Genomic DNA, 20,500 nt, shown 5'->3' on the forward strand with positions numbered 1-20,500 from the left:
GATTAGTTTCAGAAAGTCCTTCATATAGAAGACCATGTCCTTTGCAACTTTTTACTCTGACTGTATGAACTGTAGACCTCTGAGCTCACTGGTCTCACTGGAGTCAAAATGAATGAAAGATGTTGTAGTGATTTTGGGTGGGTGTAAAGATATGATCTTGCTTTAGTATTAAACACTGTGCAATGCAAGCGACTGTGGGTAAATGTAACGGAAGTAATGGTCCCAGTGCACTCATCATTATCAACAATATAAAATTAGAATTAGCATATATTCCACTGTTAACATATTGTCATCAATTCCTAGTGACATCTTTTTGATCCTGCAAAACAGTGAACATTGAATGAGAAATTTTTCATTAGTAGAAGCAAGGTATCCTCCAGTATCCGACAATAGAAAGCAATGTATATATTTATATATATTTAGATAATAAAGCTGCAAGAACAAGCAGCTTTGAGCGGGATCCATCTTAACGCTGATGCTCTGTTGAGGTATATAAAACTACTTTCAGAGACATTTGACGGGATTTGTGTCCTTTGTGTTTCACATGACTACACATGTATTGAATTTTTACTTCATTCATGACCTGCAATCCATCCCATGTCTAGTAATTTTATACAATATACTGATACTATGTGTCAGAGAACTGTCAGAACATATCCTGGAAAAGATTCATATGGCATGGACAGCAAATGTAAGATTTAAACATCCAACCTTTGCATAAAAAGGCAACCACATTGCTACTAAAATACTGAACAAATCAAATCACTTTTGTGTATATGCAAGCATAAAGTATGAATTGAATCAAGTTCTGTTAACTTGAGTTAAATTCATCTTTTTGAAGAAGTTTACACATATTGGATATTTGAGATTCAGAATTTGAGGTTGATTAAGTACCACACTATAGAGCATGTCAACTTTTAAACCACACGAGTTCACAGCAGATAGGCAGAAACAGGTGCATGTTCACACCTGGTGTGCATGTACCCAGCTGCAGGTCTTTCCCTGATGGCCTCTCCAACCCCGCCCACCAGCCCTGAGGTCAGGGAGCCAAACCAACCTCAGGAGCAGAAGACAGAGAGGGACCTCACAAAACTTATAAAATTCAAAGCTATTTAAGTGTCAGAGATACAGTTCTGAAAAAAGGACATATCAACCTGCTTTTTCTTGGGCGTGTTGTTAAAGATATCTGGTGAAATTTATTTTAAAAAATGGTAATACGCCACTATTTGGGCATTTAAACTGTGGACCTTTGCATGGTCACAGAAGGCAACTTTTCACTGTACCACCAGGAAAACATGGATTTTACCCAGACTTCCTCACTGCTTCACACAGCAATGTCACCTGTGCAAAACTGAGGTAATTTTGTCTTTTTTAACTTAAAATGCTTGAAACAGTCAAAGCTTTGGTGATAAAATTCTGCGAAAAAAAAATCTCACATCTTTTGCTGGTGTACTGTAAAATATTTTAGTGATATTTCTTCAAAGATGAGATGAAATAGAAAATGTGCATACAGTACAGCATTCTGAATATCACAGCATACTCACAGTTTGACTGATCTGAACACCATTTGAAACACTCTATATTGAGCATCCAAAGAATATTTGTGTCAATTTTTTAAAAACATTTGAATGAAGACTTAGAGACTTAGAGATATAGATGTTAACTGATTTGCATATTTTGGAAAAAATATAGTGATGGACTTCTGAATTGACCTTAGGATGCAGTGAGGCAAACTTCTGTCACAATTTAGTGGATGTTCTAAAAAAATGTCGGCTATCTAGGACATAAAGTATTTTTTTTAATTTATTTTAAATTTTGATTTCTAAAGTTTGGGATGTGAAATGTTTGGAAATATGTTTTTTTAAAATAAGAACATACGCTCATTTAATTCTATGTATTGACTGAGACATGACCAACAAACCAAATTTCATAAAAATCCCTCTAGCCGATGAGATATAAACTTTTAGTATTTGTAACACGGCCTAGTGGCAGAATATCCCAAAACTGTGTTGGGCATGGCATCTGAACACATGCAAGTTTGGTTTCAGTTGCTTCAGAAAATGTTGATTTATGAGCATTTATGTGAAATTAAACATTAAACATTTTTAAGCATTAAAGATGATTAAAAATGTATGAAATTAATTTGATAATGGATTAACATATCAAAAATTCCTTGATAACTGTACTTGAGTGATGTCTGTAGATGATCCTGCCATCGTTTTGGGTAACTTGAACCAACAGTCTGACAATTTGTTTTAGAGAAAATTGAGAACAAGTTATCAAATTTGACATTTTTAGACCACTGGAGCAAAGATACAGATGAACTGAGAGATTTAAATGGTGAAAGACTTTCACTCTAAGCCATCTGTTTTCCAGATAACTGGGAAAATGTGCCTGAACAGTGGGTGGAATATGAAACCCTCCTGACAATTTTGGTAAGTTTAGTCTTACTGTTCTTGCTGTACAGACATTTATTTAAAAAAAATCAGAAGAAAGAAGAATAATGAGAACAAAAACAATCTGGCTCCAGTGGGGAGTGTCACTGGTTGGACTCATAAATATAGATGGGAGAAAATGAGGTAACAATGGGAAAGTTGATGGACCTCCACAGCTTTGCTGTCCTTTATGTTTGTTTGTTGGCTTAAATGAGAGCTATTCAATAGCGGACACTGGGACTCATCAAGTATTAAAAAATACTTAAAATAGCAGCTCAAGTAGATTTCCTGCATGCCCTTTGCCCTCATTCCTATCTTCCCTCTCTGAATTGTTTTCCCTAATGACAGGTTTTTAAATGTCTCCCTGTTTGCACGAAATCACAGTAGAGCAGACATCGAATTAGTGATCTTTGAGAAACAGGAGTCTTAACCTGCATGCCATAAGCAGTGAGCTCAGAGAGAGCCTGAAATATGAAAACTGACCTTTTCTAATTTGCATGAAATTACATCCATAGCATATGAATTCTTGTGCCCACATATCCATATAATTTCGTCCAGCATTAAAAAAAAAAGGGGAAAAAAAGATTTTTGTGGGTTATAGCACAGCTAGTCTCTGCCTTTTTGTATTGACCAGCAAATGACTAAAAAGGTTAACTGCTATTGGCTTTCTGGCAACCATGAGATGCCAATAATTAAAATAAACAAATCACAGTTTAATCCATTGAATCCTACCGTTCACTCACGCTGACGTGTAGCAGGCCTTTAACACAAAGTCTGTAGGGATTTTGTTAGTAAAAATTAATCAGTGTTGTGTAGGTCCGCGTGAATGAAATAAATAAGCATCCGCGCGTGCACCACTAGCTGAGCTGACAGCTCGCGCTCCCCTGTCTGTGGTGGTATAGCCCATAGGAGTGCGTCTGGCTTTGCACAGCCTCTCTCCTGCTCATTCACTTTAACGGCGATTTCTGTAGTTCGTGTTTGGTTTGGTTCAGTGAGGACGGAGAGAGGAGCCTTTACGCTTACATTTTGCCGTCTCACCACCCAGTTCCAGTCCGTCCAGTTCGCCGGAGTCATGGAGGGAGTCAGCAGCAACAGGAGCATGTCTTACAGTAGGTGGAGTTATGACAGGTAAGCGAGCTTTCCCCATGATAACAAGTATACGTTTAACGCTAGTTTTCATCTTAGTCCATGGCGTTTCTTTTGTCGGTGGGAACCCGCCCACTCATGCGTAATTAGTTGACAGGTGCAGATTTGGAAAAGGGAGCTATAATACGAGCGTATTAAGAGAAAGCATCATACTGTGTGTGCTGACAGAGGCACGGGATTTACGCCTCGCTCTGTGTTTATATGTCCATGATATTTACAAACCTACACCACCAAAACATTCTCACAGAAGTGGACCTGTTTATGGTACTCATAGTATCTTGTGTTTTTTTATTATCATGATACTCAATAGGCCATCTGTCTATTTATCTACGACTTGAAATGTTATACTAAAAGTTCAATGTGCTGGAGAAGTGACGATGAGCATTACTACAACTATTCAGTAGACTACATATTACCAGCACAATGGTAGAATATCTGTGTATGAAAGCTCAAGTGCTTCAGTCACAGATCTGGACTCATTAGTCAGCAAGTTGGCAGGATATGTCTCAGCAGGGAGTGTGACTGTGATCAAGAAATCACATTTTGGTGCAAATTCAAACAGGCATGAGGAGTATGAACACAGGGCATTGCTGATTAAAAAACATGTAAAAACTTGTGGAGCTGCGTTGGTCCTTGGCGTGACAATGGCTGCTTTTTAATTTTAAAAAAACCCCAAACTTTATTTTTTATTGTTTAAGGACACAGCAGACTATATCAGGGGATTGGCATACGTGTATAGTCAAATTAAATACACATCTTCCTTATACTGCTGTCCCAGGATAAATATATAAACAAAAACCAGACAAAAACACATATAAACATTCAAAACAAACCACAAAAACACACAAAGGGGGGAAATTTGTTGCAAGAGAAAATAAATAAATAAATGTTAATGAGCATATTAATCTCAGTCTACTCCAACACAAATTGTTGCTGACCATTCATTTTTTTACATTTGGAATACATTGGATAACCTCTCTTAAGAAAGAATCATTAATAATCTATGATACCAAATTGATAATACATCAATTCAAACATGCAGGACTGCAAGGCGTGCAACATACAACATGATACCGAGCAGTTTGGCTGCATTTTTGTTTTTGTTAGTGTATGATTGTTTACTGGAGTGTGACATATGACACATTTCATAAATAGTCAAATGAAAACAACAGAATGTCAGTTTTGTGTTTGATGTCATCAACTCAAAGTGAGACATCAGTGCGAATGAGTCATTTAGTTTGAATGGTCATGACTAGTTAGAATTGCTCTAACATGGAGGTAATCGACTGTAATGTTCAACAGAATAATAATAGTGCGCAAACACTGTCACCATTAAAAGGAAAAATTATCTCCAGTAAGACTAAACTGGCCAAGACACATCAAAGCGTACACTTTCTGATGAGTTGAACAATTGCTCCTGAGCCAATAATCTGGAACACAATGGAGGGTTGTGGAGATACTGGGGCTGTATCATTGATCACCAGAGACTCTATCAATAGAGCAGGTTTTACCCTGACAACACTGTTTATGCTGGCTTGCACAATATAATTGGTATTCTGAATCTGTGCTTGGACATCCCAAGAGACTGCTGCCAGAGCCAGTGGTCTCTTGGCCTCCTAAGATTTCTCCCAGCATTGTGAAATCATGTTTACTGTGTGCAAGCAGCCTCAGACTGTTAGATGTGCCAGGGCTTGTGCATTAAATGAGGAGAGTTGTGTGCTTTTTCAGCGATATCATATGATATTTTTTCTCCTAGAATAACAATAACTTTGAGTTTCAGGGATTCAATTCCCAGTGATTCTTTCACAAATTTTGGTGGACAGATTGTTTGCGGTGTGAAAATAAGCAGCCTTAACAGAGTAATATGTTAGAACTGACCAAAATAGATTTGCTATTCCTACTTGAGGCCGAAATCAATCCAACAAACAACAATTTCAATTATTAACATCAGGGGGTCAAATTTGGGTCACTGTTATATGCTTTTGTCTTATACTCTTTTCCTACCGAATTAGCATGTATATGCAGGTTTTGTAATGTATGAAAACACAATAAAAATAGGCAATGGGCTGTTTTTTGTTTTCTGATGTGTCGTGTTTAATGTCACGAACGTGGTGGGAAAAGGGTTTGTAAACAGTAAAAAGCACCAGTGAAAATGTTAGTGGTGGTTGCTTTTTATTCATTATCTCTTTAAAACTTTGTGCTGACTAATATTTGACACTGCTTGGACAGAGCTGTACGAGATTTGTGGCTGTGCATCATAAGCAGTACAAAAGGGGCGAAAATTAAGATGGGTGACATGTCTCCATCTCTGCCAATCCCCAGATGTTGGTGGGTGTTCATGTTTTTTTTTCTCCTGCGGGAATGGGCTTAACTAAATGAATAATCATGATTTCTTACTAAAATCCGCTAAATGTAGTGCTGTTACAACCTGAAGAAAGGAAGCCTAATTTCCGTCAGGCTTGAAGCTCTGTAAAGACGAAGGCCATCTGTGTGAGATCTGTCAAAGTGCTGCTGGTTGTTTTTTTCTTGACTATCCTTTGGCAGCTATTTTGTAACGCAAGAGATGAACGCATGCCAGATCTTTTGAAAGAGCCGTGAGGTCTCGAATGGCGGCGCAGATTCTCGAAGGAGCATTTGAAAATCAAAAAATGGCAACTCTTATACACATGTTAGCAAGGGGCCCCCTTAAGGTGGCTGGAGGGTGAGTGCATACATGCTGAAATAAGATGGGCACATGTCTGTATTTCCCCCTACTGGGGCCCGAAGCAACATCTAAGACAACAATTGACCCTCCGCATTAACCCTTTGAAACCTGAATCAGCATCAGTTTTCTTTTGCTGCATTTAGATGCCTTTCACAAGCTATTTAACGCTAAGAAAATTGGTTTGATTTCTTTTGAAAACATGGGGGGAGACACAATGAGCAGCTAATGAGCAAGAAACATCCCACAAGTTACATGAACATAGTAAAAGGTGACAAGAAAATGACCTGAAAAATGTGGGGAGGCTATACACACCTATGTTCCACCCACCACACCACTACAGGTGTTTTCACTTCTTTTGTCTGACTACATCTCGACTAAGGACTGTGTTGATTTACAGACTGTGCTTGTCTGACCTTTTATAGAAGCCATACCTTTATCTTTTTTATTAGTTCATGAACTTTGATGGCCTCTGGTGATCACAGCACTGCTCCCTTCAGTGTCACTTGAGCAGAGGTTTTATCAGCCACCTGTGTGAGTGTTTTGGGCCTTTAAATCTCTGCCCCAGATGCACAGACATATTTGATTGGATGTTTATAAGCCAATCCCAGTGGTCCACATCATCTAAAGTGGACTGCAGTAAAGCCACGCCTCCTTTTCCACAACCATTGCAGACCATGAGACAAGGAGGAAAGGCAAGGCACATTTTAATCTACTTACCATGTTGTCAGAGTACATAGGCCTATTTTGTGGTGTTTTGGACTGTTTAAAATAAACATGAGACGTTACCTATGGCATACATGTCAAAACATCACGCTAAACATCCACAGACATTTTGTAGCAGAGAGGCTGAATTAGTAGATTTTAACCATGGCTACTGAGCTGCTAGTCCAATTTGAGATGTCACACAGTAGATTAGACCATATAATATTAGGAGCACTGCCCAGCAAATTGAGTTTATAGACCAAAGAAGCACCATGTTGAACTTTTAGATTGTTCTGTTGTTTGGATGGTCCAAAATTGTTTGGACCATGTTTGTGTTCATGCCAGTTGACTAAATGCAACATACAATTTTACCTTGTCTCCTTTCTTAACTCATGAACTGATTGTTTTAGGAAGGCATCATTGTTGTAGTGACAAGTGTTTATGAAGTTGTGTGTCAGTGAATTCATGAATATGTGGATGCATGTGTGTATGTGGTCGCACCTATTGCTAGTTTGCCTGCTTAGCAACAGTTGACCATAGTGAATTTAAAACTGTAGGTGTAGGTATGACATTTGAAAGGAAGGTGCTGCTGTTGCTTTAACTGTATGTATCTTCTATTTATTTTACAGTGTTACATCAGTGTAAAGTAAAATATAAACCATATAACATATATGTTCACCCAACTCAAAATACTTACTAATGTGATTTGCAGGCAGTATAATTCGTGGTGGTGTCTGTTGGTACTTGGACCTACAATATGTACAATCACACTGTGTCCTGGCACCCACTCAGTAAACACGGTATCCTAGAGATGGAGGGGCAAGGTGGGATGACAAGATACAATTCAGAGCCCACAAAGCTCAGTGCAGAATGATCCTGTTTTTAACCAAAGACAAAGATTAGTCTGAATTTCCTTGTGAACATTTTGTTCCCTGGTACAAACTGCACAAAACAAACAGGTTTATAAAAAGAGGAGGGAGTGGATCTTTGTAGGTTTCCTCTTAATTTCTCATCCTTCTTTATGGGACCTGATAATTAATTTAAAAATTAAAAAAAAAAAGCGTGACCCTTGAGAGCAATAACTATGGAGATGATTAAAAAAGTGATAATTAAGTTACTATTCATTGTTGAAATAATGATAGAGGAGAAATTAATGGAATTATAAACTAGCAGACATTTTAAGTATAAAATGGGATCAGAGGCATTTTTCTACAATTTCAAAATTACCGTAATACTTAAAAGATTTAAACCTGTACTGTAACTACTGTCATCTATCTCTATCATCATATATCGATGGTATTTAATTCAACTGGTTGACACACAAAACAATGTCATCAATACATGAGTAATGTTATGAGTAAGAAGTAAGTAAAAATGTAAAAAACAAACAAACAAGTAACTATTCATCAGTTTAAAACATCTCTGCTTAACTGCAGTTGATATAAGAGATGGAAATCAAAGTCCAAAGGCCCATCGCTTCTGAGTCTTGTTGTAGACATTTCATTCCTAGCATGTCTCTGCTGAAAGAAAGGATTTGCTGTTTCAAATTAGAAACTTGGAAAAAAAATGTGCACAATCTTTATTCATCTACTGAGCTTGTGTTTTCTTATATTTTTTTTTTTTTTTTTTTCAATATATTAGATTAGATGCCAGTCTCCTCATTATTTACACAAAAGCTCAAGGCTAGTATCAATGCCAGGCACACAGCTGAGAATATAAAGGTAAGAGGACATCTTTTCTCATAGTGTCTGTGTCATCTTGATTTGGCCCCCTGTACACATTAAGCTTGCATTTTTCATGCCTCTAAAAACAGTCTCCATGGTGGATGAATATGAAAACAGTGGTTTGGTGTCTATAGAGATGGCACAGTATCAGATTTTTACTACACAATAATCATGGCCAAAAAAATCCACAATAATGCACAATAATATTATCTATAGAAAAATGTTATCAGCCAAGTAATTATTTCTTTTACTTTTGTTTGTTGTGCATTTTGCCTCCATTTTGGTAAACGAATTACTCTCAAAATACGAGCATTGGAAGATGGAGAGAAAATCTGTAACTGTACAAGATCATCCCATAAAAGCATTCATTAATGGATAGTGAACCAGATGGACTTAGGGGAGGGAGACAAAGTGAAAAAGAAACAGAAATCATTTAAGAGGTGCTGAATGTTGACACGTTATTATCATATGCGAATCAAAGCATGATATCGATGTTCCATTTAAAAATATAACGGTCATGGTTAATATCGGTGTATTGCGATACCCCCAGTTTTTGTAGGACAGGAAAAAAACGACCTTTTGGAAAACAAAGATGTCAGACACTGTCAAGGGCTGTAGGTGATAATGAAGCTCAGAGGATTTAACCTGCTGAGACTTAGCAGAATAGGTGTGACTGACTTTTCCCGCTGCTACAGTGTTTGACTGTGAATGTAGAAAAAAAAAAAAAAGACATGACAAGTTATAGCGAGCATGCACGCTGCGTTCACATGTAAACTGTGTTTCTAGATTTGGTGTGGGAGTTGTCTCAGTCTGTATTTGTTGGGAGGCTTTGTGTTGTTTGCTCAGAGGCCTTTGCCTGTATTATTGTCTTAGAATTTCAGCTGTGCTCATTGAGAATCTGTGCAGCTGACTGAAGAGACTTGAATTTCCTCCTGACAATAATGCTGCATTCAAATGGAATCGGAGAGACAGTAGATGACAAAGTGGATATCATGTGGATGACAGCATGATAGTTAAACTAGGAGAGGCTTGCAGAGAATACCAGCAAAAGTAAAAGTGGACGGCGTTGCTGTTTAAAGTTAACATATTGTAACATTTTGGTAAACACGGATGAGAAAACACTTGCGATCTGGACAATTACTGGACATTAGAAGATAATAAACATGAATTAATTTAATTTTATACATTTTATTCCATTCTTTGTAAATAATACAGTGTTACTATCGCAACGTATTTTCATGCATGTTTTCATTTTACCAATCTGCCATTTTGTTTGCTCTGTTTCTTTTTTTTGCTGTTTTGTTACTGCCGTCAACCATCTGCCTGATTTCATAAGAAAGCAGCATTATACATTCACCAATTAATTTAAATGTGCAGGATGAAGTTGAACTGAATTTGGTTATGTGGTGCTTTCATAGAGTATTGTTTTGTTTAACGCATCTGAATAACTTCTATGCTTGAATGCGATGCCAGATGAGAGCTGGTAGGTTGGTCTGAGTTGTGCTTATGTCTGTTCAGCTTGAGATGCAGGTGTGAATTGGTCACAGCACGAGGTGCTGACTGTCAGCACTAAAAATGCATCTGTGTATCCACTCTTTATTGCCTTACAGAAGCTGAACCGTAATGTATGTTGGCAGTGAGGTAAATGCAGAATAATGCATATTGCTATTTAAAAAAAGAAACAGTCCCAAGTGCCAGATTCGCAAGAGACCCTCCTCCACAAGTGTATTTCAAACACTGGTTGTCTGCTACACACCGAGTCACACAAACTAATCGCTCCGAGCTCTTGAAGTGGGAATCAATCCTGTGTTTGGGGCCATTGTGGGTGGCTTCAAAGATGAGTCACAGAAGAGTCATGTACCTCAGTGGAAATTGCAACCAAATAAAAGGTTCGAAATTGATTCATCAGTCTCCGTCCATTAAGACTGTTACATTCATTATAAAAGAAACACACTTTTTAACAGTAAAAAGTATAACTACCAGAGATGAGAGTGTGCGAGAGGCAGAGTGGAAGGAAAGAGTTAAATGTGGTTGTCATGACAGTCTGATCAGAGTTTGCAGAGATATTCGCTCTGAACTAAAGAATTAGAACAAACTCCATTTTTAGGTGGTGTTAGGTGCGTCACAAAAAAGAATGTTAAATATGTGTTTACCAACAAGGTTATTTTATTATTCAGCCACCACCACAAAAGTCATATGGCACAAGGCTCTGACTCAGAATATAATTTCTCCTCCAGACATTTTTATTAACCAGAGCGTCTGCCCTTAACTGTCTGACTTAGTTAACTCTTGAATTATTCAGACTCTGTACTGTCTTGACAAGATGTTTGACTGCTGGAAAGATGGTCCTTACATGAAACTAGGCTGTCTTATGCAATAGAAAGACACAATTTTTTTGACTCTTTTTGACTCTATATCAAAAAGAATTATTTTTTTATTTCTGTAAATACAAAACACAAACTATACAATGAATGCATTTCTGGACGATCACAATGTCCCCTGTTGTTAAAAAAAACCCTTTCACTTGAGACAGAGTGGCTGGTGTGGACATATATGCTTTTTCTAGAGGGGAAAGCAGAGAGGGTGAGTTTGAAGACCTAAGTTGGCCATTTCCCACTCGTGAGTGATAAGCTGGGCTCTCTCTTTGGCTCTTACTCATTTGGGCGAGCAGGGTTGCAGATGCGCTTGACAGTGTGGTTTGGCTTTGTAGTTGTCGTTAAGGAAGGACGGGCGTAGGCGGGTACTATGATGCCGGCTCTCATGCTGCATCATGTTAGTTGTAGGCCACTATTTGTGTAGTTCAACACCCTCTTGTAATATTTGCAGACTATTTTTGTCTTTGGTGTTATATTCTCGCTTTTATTACTTTCTGACTTAAGGAAGCTCAAATGCCACCTCACTTCGGATTTGAAACTGGAGGGTGCATCTTCTATTTCAATATCGCCTGTTGCATAGCCTTTGCTTCATTTTTACGTTGGCGAGACGTCTCTAGTCTCAGACATGATGTAGGACATTGAACATGTAGTGACGTCACTTGTCGAGCAAGCAAAGTCAAAAGTAGATTACGCCCTCTGCTGTTCAAAAAGAGTATCACAGTTTTCTTCTCATTTGAATCTCACATATTTTTTTTTATCAATTTTTAACTGCCTCACGATGCATCGTTACATCCCTACTGTCCCAACCAGTAAATGTTAACGCTGGTGTTTGATGTAATGTGAGCTTGGCTGTTTTGACACAAAAAAGTATGGCGGCCTAAAACATGTTTCTGAAAACATTTTAGGTGAGAGATAAATTGTATATTGTTTCATATTTAATCAGCACTGCTTAGTTTAATGTCAGCTTTTTTCAGCCTTAATTTTTACAGTGTAGGAAACAGTATGGCGCAGACTTCTTGTCTACAAATTCTCGTATCATGGCCAAACAGGGATCTAAAATATGAAATGTTAGGTGAGAAATAGGCAATTAAGTTACAGAATCTTGGTTTATATTTGATCAGAAGTCTCTCTCTTGAACCGCTTCTATACACAGTCTGTGGTTTGAACAACAGCCGAAACGCCATCTGGTGGTTTCGAAAGTATATTATACATAGTTCGTTTTCACATACACCCCCCCCGTTATGATACAAAGCCAGGTAACAATCAGCAAGGTATCCCTTTAAAGCAATCTGTGAATAAGAAGCATACAGATATTGATATTCAAAGCACAGTATTTTGGCTCTGTCTCTTCAGATTCCCTCCTGTCCTCAGAAGTGTGTAGTATGGTGTTAGCATAAGTTTGATGATACTTTGTTTTAGTGCTGTGGCTGTGCTAGTGGAACTACTTAGGTTTTGGATTGCAGAGGTATCTATTGCAGCATTATAAAGAGAGATGAGACTGGAAAAGATGCATTTGACTGCTGCAGTACAGTGCAGAATAGCAGCTGAAGTGACATCTCTGTCCAGAGAGAGACAGAACGTCCACTTATTTTTAGAGCTGTCCTCAAATCTTAACAATCATTGATTTCAGAGGATCCCGCCCCTCTTGCATGATGCATGGTTATATCGCAACATCTTTATTAGAAGTTTCAATTTATTGGTAAACAAACAACTTTTCATTTGACAGCTCTGTGACACCACGGTGTATTGTTGCTGCTTGTGGAATATTTTATCTTGGATGAAAAATACAATTTTCCATCTGTCATTGTTTGTGGTAAGGAGGTTGGTCATTTCTTATTAGTCAGACCTCCTGACTCTCCAGCTGAATGACCCTTCTGGTGCGCTGCTGATGTTATGAAGTAGTTCATAGCTTAGTCACTGTTCAAGCGTTTCTGTAGAAACCACAGACACCAAACAAAGCTTCTAGGCTTTTATCTATGCTGCGACACCTTCTGAGATGATTTGTGGCTATAGCCCCAACTGTTAAAAACCTATGTGACATTTTGTGATTTTACCTTGATGGATTTAAAAAATCCCTGGTGTTGGGTAAGCTAATTGCAAATGTCAGATGTTTTCTTGGATAAGAAACGTTCTTTGACCATCATTAGTGGCACCTGAGCAGGAGTTGACATTTACATTTACTGTTCACATATTTTCACCTCTCCCACATAAACTCGTCACAAATGTTTCCCAGGAAAGTTAAAATGCAAAACCAGCCACCATTTTATAAAGTCTAATTAATTAACTAAATGGAGATTCTGTAGTATTAAACCAATCACATTTATAAAAGGTGATTTAAGGTAACAAACTGAAAGCCTGACAGGCACAGAAATAGGCAGAGAACATGATGTGAATAATGATTTACAGCCAATGTCAGACTTTACATTGATTTTTTTTAAACTCATCAAATAATAATTTTTCATTTACTTACAAATAGTAGCATAGCTGCTTAGTATATGCCTACATCTTGGTCACACAGCAGTTTCTGAGATGATTTATTGGGAACATCAGTTAGTAACAAAACCAGAGAACAGTTTCATTTATTGTATTTCAATAAAATTGTACCTTGTATGATTCAATGTGACAAATAAATGGCCAAGTGAACTAAGCGGACAGATAGAATTTAGTGAATAGATATGAGGAAAAGAGGGAAATAGTGTACGTGCTTCAGGATCCGTTGAGGTGAAGCTCAGAGGTTTTTTTCAGGTGGAGATCAGAGGGAGTTTGTGAGAGTGCCATGACAGAAAGGCAGCCAGCCTGTCAGTCCGATCCTTCCTCTGCAGGTGAAAAGGAAAACACTTGCATTGTCTGGGGAACAGTGAGGTCAGCTCACCTGCTGCTGTGGTGTGAAGTTGTATCTCTTATAATGTTGCTGACAGGTAGAATCTGTATTGAAGCCAATAAGAGCAAACCTCGACTGTATAAAAAAATAGATGTAGTTATGGTGACGTCACAAATTGGTTTGTGAACTGCTGTTATGAAGCAGTTTACTAACACAAGCATGTTGGGCATTTTGGCCACCACCACTGGAGCCAGAAGTGACTGTATTTGGATGAGAGGGTGGGCTGTCAAGAAGTGAGGAGAGGATCTGACTCACAGACTGTAGCAACGCCTCTCATCGCCCTTATTATGCTTAACTTCAGTGCTTAATAAAAGATAAACGGGTGAGTTAGATAAAAAAAATCAATGAAAATTCCCCCTCACAGTTGTCATGAATGTTTCAATTAGAGACCAAATCTCTTTTTTGTATTAAGTTGTAAACAAGTTAATTTCTGCTGTAAAGTTGGGTATTTTAACATGGGGGTCGATAGGGATTGACTGGCTTCTGGCGCCAGCCTCAAATGGCAACTGTAGTTTTTGGCAATTCCATGTTAACTTCATTTTTCAGCCCTGAAGGTTGTCACTTTGGGAAAAACATGCTACAACAGCACATTTCCACCAGGAGAAACTTACTGCAGCTTCAGAAATGATGCCAATTCAAAAACTTAACCAAAAATCCAAAACAAATACAACAAATGTGCGGCAGAAAGCTGAAACGACAGCAAACACAAATACAGTAATGATGCAATATGAAAAACGCAGAAAACAAATGCAAAAGAAAGAGGCTGCATATCCAGTTAACACAAGGGAAGTTCTCCAGGCTCTTTAGTAAATCTGTATTATATTGTAAAAGACCATGGTCAAATGTAAAATGTTGCATATGTTGCATCTTTACTTTTCTTCCTACTTAAAAAACAAACTGTCATCTGGACTCTCTCCGATCAATAATCACGCTGTTACACTTAGCGCTTCACCAGAGGCCTGCAGATCTTCTGTTGTGTTGACGGAAGATGCAGCATTGTTCTCTTGCATTTGTTTTTGGGGTTGTGTGTGTGTGTGTGTTTTTTAAAACTTTGCATTGTTTCTCTATTTGCAGCATTTTTGCTGTTTGTGTATTTGTTTTTACGTCATTAGGGTCCTTTTTTCCCTTTTTCATTACATTTCTGTTGTATTTGTTTTGGATTTTTGTACAAGCTTTTGAATTGACATTGTTTCTGAAGTAAGTCATTTCTCCTAATGGAAATGTTTTGACTGCTGTCGCGGATTTGTAGGAATGACATAAGGTGCAAAGATGAAAAAGGTCCCTCTCAGACATCTCCCTCTGTATTTTGGTGCTTTGTCTCTGAGAACTGTCTGCTGTTGTGGTGATGCTAGCAGGATAGCTTTGAGAGCAAGACTCACTTAAACACATAAATTCATACATATTCATTCAGATGATTCATATGATTGATGCTTGCACGTTTTATGGCTGTTTAGATTACAGGGCTCCATGCATTTGTTCTGAAAATAGAGCTCTACAGGAGCAGGAGCAGGAGCAGTTAGCTATTATAATAACAGTATCTCTGTCCTGATTTTTGACAAAAATAGATATGACAGTCATAGATATTATGCATTTAGTCATCTAACTATTCTGTTTATATATTATTTACATAACTGTTTAGATTTAAATTTAAAATTGAAGGGACTGGTCTCATTACTTAAATATTATTATTTATGTTAAATGCCAGTATATATCAGTGGAAACCAATGCACTAATATTCAAGTTCTTCATTTTTAAATTTGCACTGCCTGAAGTAAAATCAAGGCTTTCGTTCATGAAATATCGCCAAATGCCATCGCTGAAAGTAGTCTTTTTGTCAGCCAGCCATTTCTGAGTGAAACAAATTCTCTATTTCTTGCCTTGTGAAGGCAGTTTCATCAGAGGAATAGCACCACCTTCATCCACGGATCACAATCACTATACGAGTGGTGTGATGGTGTTTGTAGCCTCCTCACTTTGATGCCTTTGCTGTCTTGTCATAACAGGAGAGGTTGTTGCTTCTCCTTCACATCAAAGTGGATTTGTGTTGAATTACTCTATCAGCAGCAGGTGCGCCTTTGGAGCAAGACTCTGAAGCAGTGTGACGATCCAGCTGTGCCCTTGGTCCGTAAAGATGGGTGAGAAAATAACACTGACAAGTGATAGTAAATATTAAAGAATGGTACCTCTTTACATGGGTACTATGTTTAGTAAATGAGGACCCTTTGCCTTTCCTCAGCATTTACCAAGATAAGTGTAGGTGGCCAGATTAAATTCCATATTAAACTTGACAGGAAGTAGAAATGTTTTTTGTGTGCGTGTGTGTATGTGTGTGTGTGGTGCTCCATCAGCTGTTCTGTTATATTCTTTTACTCCGGTGACAGGATGTAACGGTTCAACTGATCCTTATACAATGGTTTTTATGATATCTAGCAAATTAGCTGGTTAGGTGAGGTTAGATTTAGTCAAGGGTAGACATGAAGGTTATGTATATAAAAAAAAATCATGGTTAGGCATTGTTTTGTTACATTCTTAATGTAAAGTTACGTATAAGTAAGGTTAGGGAAAGAAACAGTTGGGCGTCGTCATGTTAAATACTGAATATAAAGTCAGGTACTTTATATGACCGTGTACCTTCAAATAAGTCAAAGTTCACTTGGCTTCACATGGGACACAAACGCTGGTCTACTGTGGAAAGCTGTGTTTGTGTCACCCATTCACAAACCCCACCTCTGCCTCTTATGCAGACTTTCGCTCTTTATACTACGTCCTTCTTTAGTCCCGTCAGCACATTTGTCACATGATCGAACCCCTGAAGATTACTGTACAGGGGGCTTACACAAATAACTGCATCATGATTACGTAGGCTATGTACAAGTTCTGGTGCATTATTTTACGTAGGTATACATACGAACAGTGCGTCATCATCATCTTTTAGCAGCCATGTTTGATCGTTGCACCTTGAAAACTTAGGGTAACTACTGTCCAGCATCAACCACAGTTAGCAAAAGTTGCAGTCTCAGCTGCAGTATGCAGACCTCACGTACAGTGACACAGACACTCGAGCAAGCATTTCAAATACAGGTGATCTTTGTTACCGCACATTGTAGATGGTTTTCATATATTAGGTGTTGGGAATGTTATTTTATTTATTACATATGTTATTGTTATTATTATTATTATTATCATATATTCAATATTTTATGCTGACAAAAGGGGCATAGTGCTGCTAATTTTATTTGTGGTTTTTAGTATAAAACTTGGTGAAATTATTTCATGGTAACAGTAATGATACTGTGATAATACTGCTAACTGTGATCGTTTTGGTCACTGTAATTGTGACATTAAATTTTCTTACTATTTCAGCTCTACCCAAACGTCTGTCATTGTTTATTTTCAAAATGTCAACTTCCTGTGTCCCCCATGACTCGCACCCTCCCCTTACACTTACCTCAATATATCCCAGTCAGTCAAACTTCCCCCAGAACCTTCCTGCCCACTGCCACCACATTGTACCAAAGTAAAACAAAGAGCTCAGAAACATATGTAAATACGTGCAAAGATAAATACGCAGTAACTTAAAAAACACAAAATCAGGAAATTAATAAATGGTTATATTAGAGAGACAAGGACAAAAGGGGGAGTGCTCAGCTATTGATTGCAATATTGTCACGCATAACAGACAGTGACACTATGTAGGGGTGAAGCCTTTAAATGAGAATCTACTTTTCTTTGACACAATGCAGGAGTGATACAATTTTTCATTATATGTAAGCTCTGTGTTCGAAATGCACACTGGCCTCTTGCAGTCTGCACTGATATATATTCTTTTGTGGTTTCACCTTGATGTGTATCAGATACACTCTGATATCGATTTGTGTCACAGGCATATCTGTAAAGGTGAGACTCATACATTTATGCAGGTACACACATATGTACACATTCATTTTGATTTATGATGCATATGCAATATACATATGTAAATACTCATGCATTAACATATATCTTTCCTGGGGCACACAAACACATATGTTGTACTTGCAAACAAACACAAGGCATTAAAGATGCAGCAATTAGCCACAAGAAGAAAATGTTGGCATTGTACATTACTGCAAACCACATAACAATTGTATGTTTTGTACATATCATATCAATACTTCTACAATGACGTAGGTTCAGTTACATATATAAGTGGTAAACCACTTTGTGAGACCTCTGTTGTTTGTGCTGACAAAAATGGGTTATTTGTTGGTCATTTCCATCTTCTGTTGTGACCATAAAACCAGGTATTTTAGGCCACAACATGATGTTTTCCTAACCACAACCAAGTGGTTCCCAAATCTAACCTTGTTAACCACACTGTTGTCACTACATAAAATTGAAATATAAATTTTGAAAATATGCACTTCATTTGAAATGTACAAATGTGACATATCCATGGTTTGCAATGTTTGAAATGTACAATGACAACATTAGTTCAAGTGATGTGAAGTGACTTGAACTAAGAAGAAGTGGTCTGGGTTATTGATTATTTTACATTCTAATGTAGAAGGGGTTGTTCATAGTTTCAAAAAAAAAAAACAACACTCGACTGAGGGTTGTTTTTTTTTTGCAGCATCTTTCAGCTCATTTTGCATTTTCAGCTCATAACTTTGTTCTGTTTTGACTTACTCTCACTGCTGTTATCAACGCTGCTCCCAGCTGCAGTTTTTCTCACTGAAGAGGCTCTGATAAACAGAATAATAACTGCCCAGCAACTAAAGATAGACGGGCAAAGTTAGCAACTATCTGATGAATACTTGGGAGCATTTAGCAGCTACAGGGCCGAATTTATTTCCAGGGTCGTTGGAGACCATAGACTGCATAAATAATATACGTTCCTACTGTGAGGTCACCTGTTAGTACGTATGTGGACTGCCATTTTGAAGCCTCAAGTTTGGCATTCTGGCCATCGCCATGTTGTTTTGTTTTTCAACGAGAGGCTGGAGCTGTGGAGAAGCAAGGGGGTGGGTCTGACATGCACACCCTATTTAGACCTGGCATCAACATCTGATATGCATATAACCACATATGCTAGGTAGTTTAAACACTAACGCTGTCCTGATGTGTTTTATGAGGACAACGTGGTTGTTTTGGTTACAATGTGCTAATGCTCTGTAACTTTCCGGTTTTATGTTGAGTTGGATGAAGCATCCATCCTTTGTTTTGCCCTAGGGAAGGGGACGTGTTGATTTCTGCTGAGGATATGGCCAGCTGTACTAACACGACTGCTAATGTGAGTAGCAAGCATGCTACAGTTAGGACACTTTATATAGAGTGGAACACATTTTCGTCGCCGGTGACTACGCCGGGCTCAGAGGGTTAATGTGGCTATGTGTCTACTGGATGTGTCAGTGTTGTGTTTTCAGCCTGATTTAAACCCATCTGGCATATTTTAATTTTGTTGGCCTGCATTTAGGCCCCTAATGTATATAGGCCTATATATATTTGGCAGCTGTATTAAATACATTCAAAAGCGTTACTTAGTTAGAGTACAGATCCTTCTTTTTATAAACAAATGCTATATACGTAGAAGATGAGAAAATTTTGAATTATTTAAATATGGATGAATATGAGGAGAATTTCACACCAGAGAGGTTTGACACCGTGGAGACTCATTGGACAGCTGTTATCAGGAAAGGTGATTAAATCAATTATGCCTAGGTCATGCTCCTTTCTTCATCTATTCCACACATTATTAAATGGTTAATCTCTGTTTCTCTTTCCTTATTGTTCCCTATCGTTGTCCCTTTTATCACTCAATTTTATTCTGTAATCTGCTGTCAGGATAAGATATTACTCTCTCACCCTGCATTACTCTTGGACCATGATTTAGTATGTCACAAAACTATAAATTATACAAGACATATCTTTATTTTGTCTCCTATGAGCCAGTGCAAAGCCTCAGTTTGTCAGGTGAAATGTTTTAAATCTTAGTTCTCAGGGCCCACTGGAGGTTTGAATTCAGTCATCTGTCAAATTACTCCTTCAAAATAGTTCTTACTGGCTCATGTAAAAAGTTTTTTTTACTGTGGATTTTTTGCCATTTTTCAATTCATGGGTTTTATATTTTTATCAGATTCTTAAAGGATTTTGTGAACACTGTTTTCTAAAAGGCCCATAAATATGAAATATGTTAATTCTATTCCCTCTTGATATTCTTTTATTCATCTCCATCTTCTCCTCCATAGCTCTGTACTGCTGGTGGATGTGTGTGGGATATGCCTCTGGAGCTGGTTGCTATGGTGAGACATCGTAGCATAAAATTGAAAAGTGGCATCAAGTTTTTTGAGAAATGAGAGTGTGTGTGTGTGTGTGTGTGTGTGTGTGTGTGTGTAGAGTGTAAAGAGTGTAATTATGTATCCCTCATCAATGAGCAGACTGAACACATGGAGTCTAATCTCCCTATGTCCTTTTTACAAACGTTGGAGAGAATGGACGTCATACTTGTCTTAATGGGTCCGATTGTTGTTGTGTCTGCTGCTTTACATTGAATA

General features: G+C 37.9%; 1 protein-coding gene across 3 annotated transcripts in view; it reads left to right on the forward strand.

The window, feature by feature from the left end:
- Nucleotides 1–1,079: 1,079 nt before the first annotated feature.
- tub (TUB bipartite transcription factor) overlaps nt 1,080–20,500 on the forward strand; it is a 67,061-nt gene continuing 47,640 nt past the window's right edge. Inside the window, exons 1-3 of one of the 3 annotated variants that reach the window (XM_088077298.1) lie at nt 1,080–1,356; nt 2,377–2,435; nt 3,481–3,563. In XM_088077298.1, coding sequence (XP_087933424.1) covers nt 3,508–3,563 — 56 coding nt within the window. In that variant the 5' untranslated portion in view covers nt 1,080–1,356; nt 2,377–2,435; nt 3,481–3,507. Of the gene's footprint in view, nt 1,357–2,376; nt 2,436–3,328; nt 3,564–20,500 lie in introns of those variants that run through there. The other 2 variants (XM_088077293.1, XM_042488155.2) reach the window with 2 other exon arrangements.

Source organism: Plectropomus leopardus, chromosome 1 (genome assembly GCF_026936395.1).
Source record: "Plectropomus leopardus strain MGB_pleo_1.0 chromosome 1, ASM2693639v1, whole genome shotgun sequence".
Classification (NCBI taxonomy): domain Eukaryota; kingdom Metazoa; phylum Chordata; class Actinopteri; order Perciformes; family Serranidae; genus Plectropomus; species Plectropomus leopardus.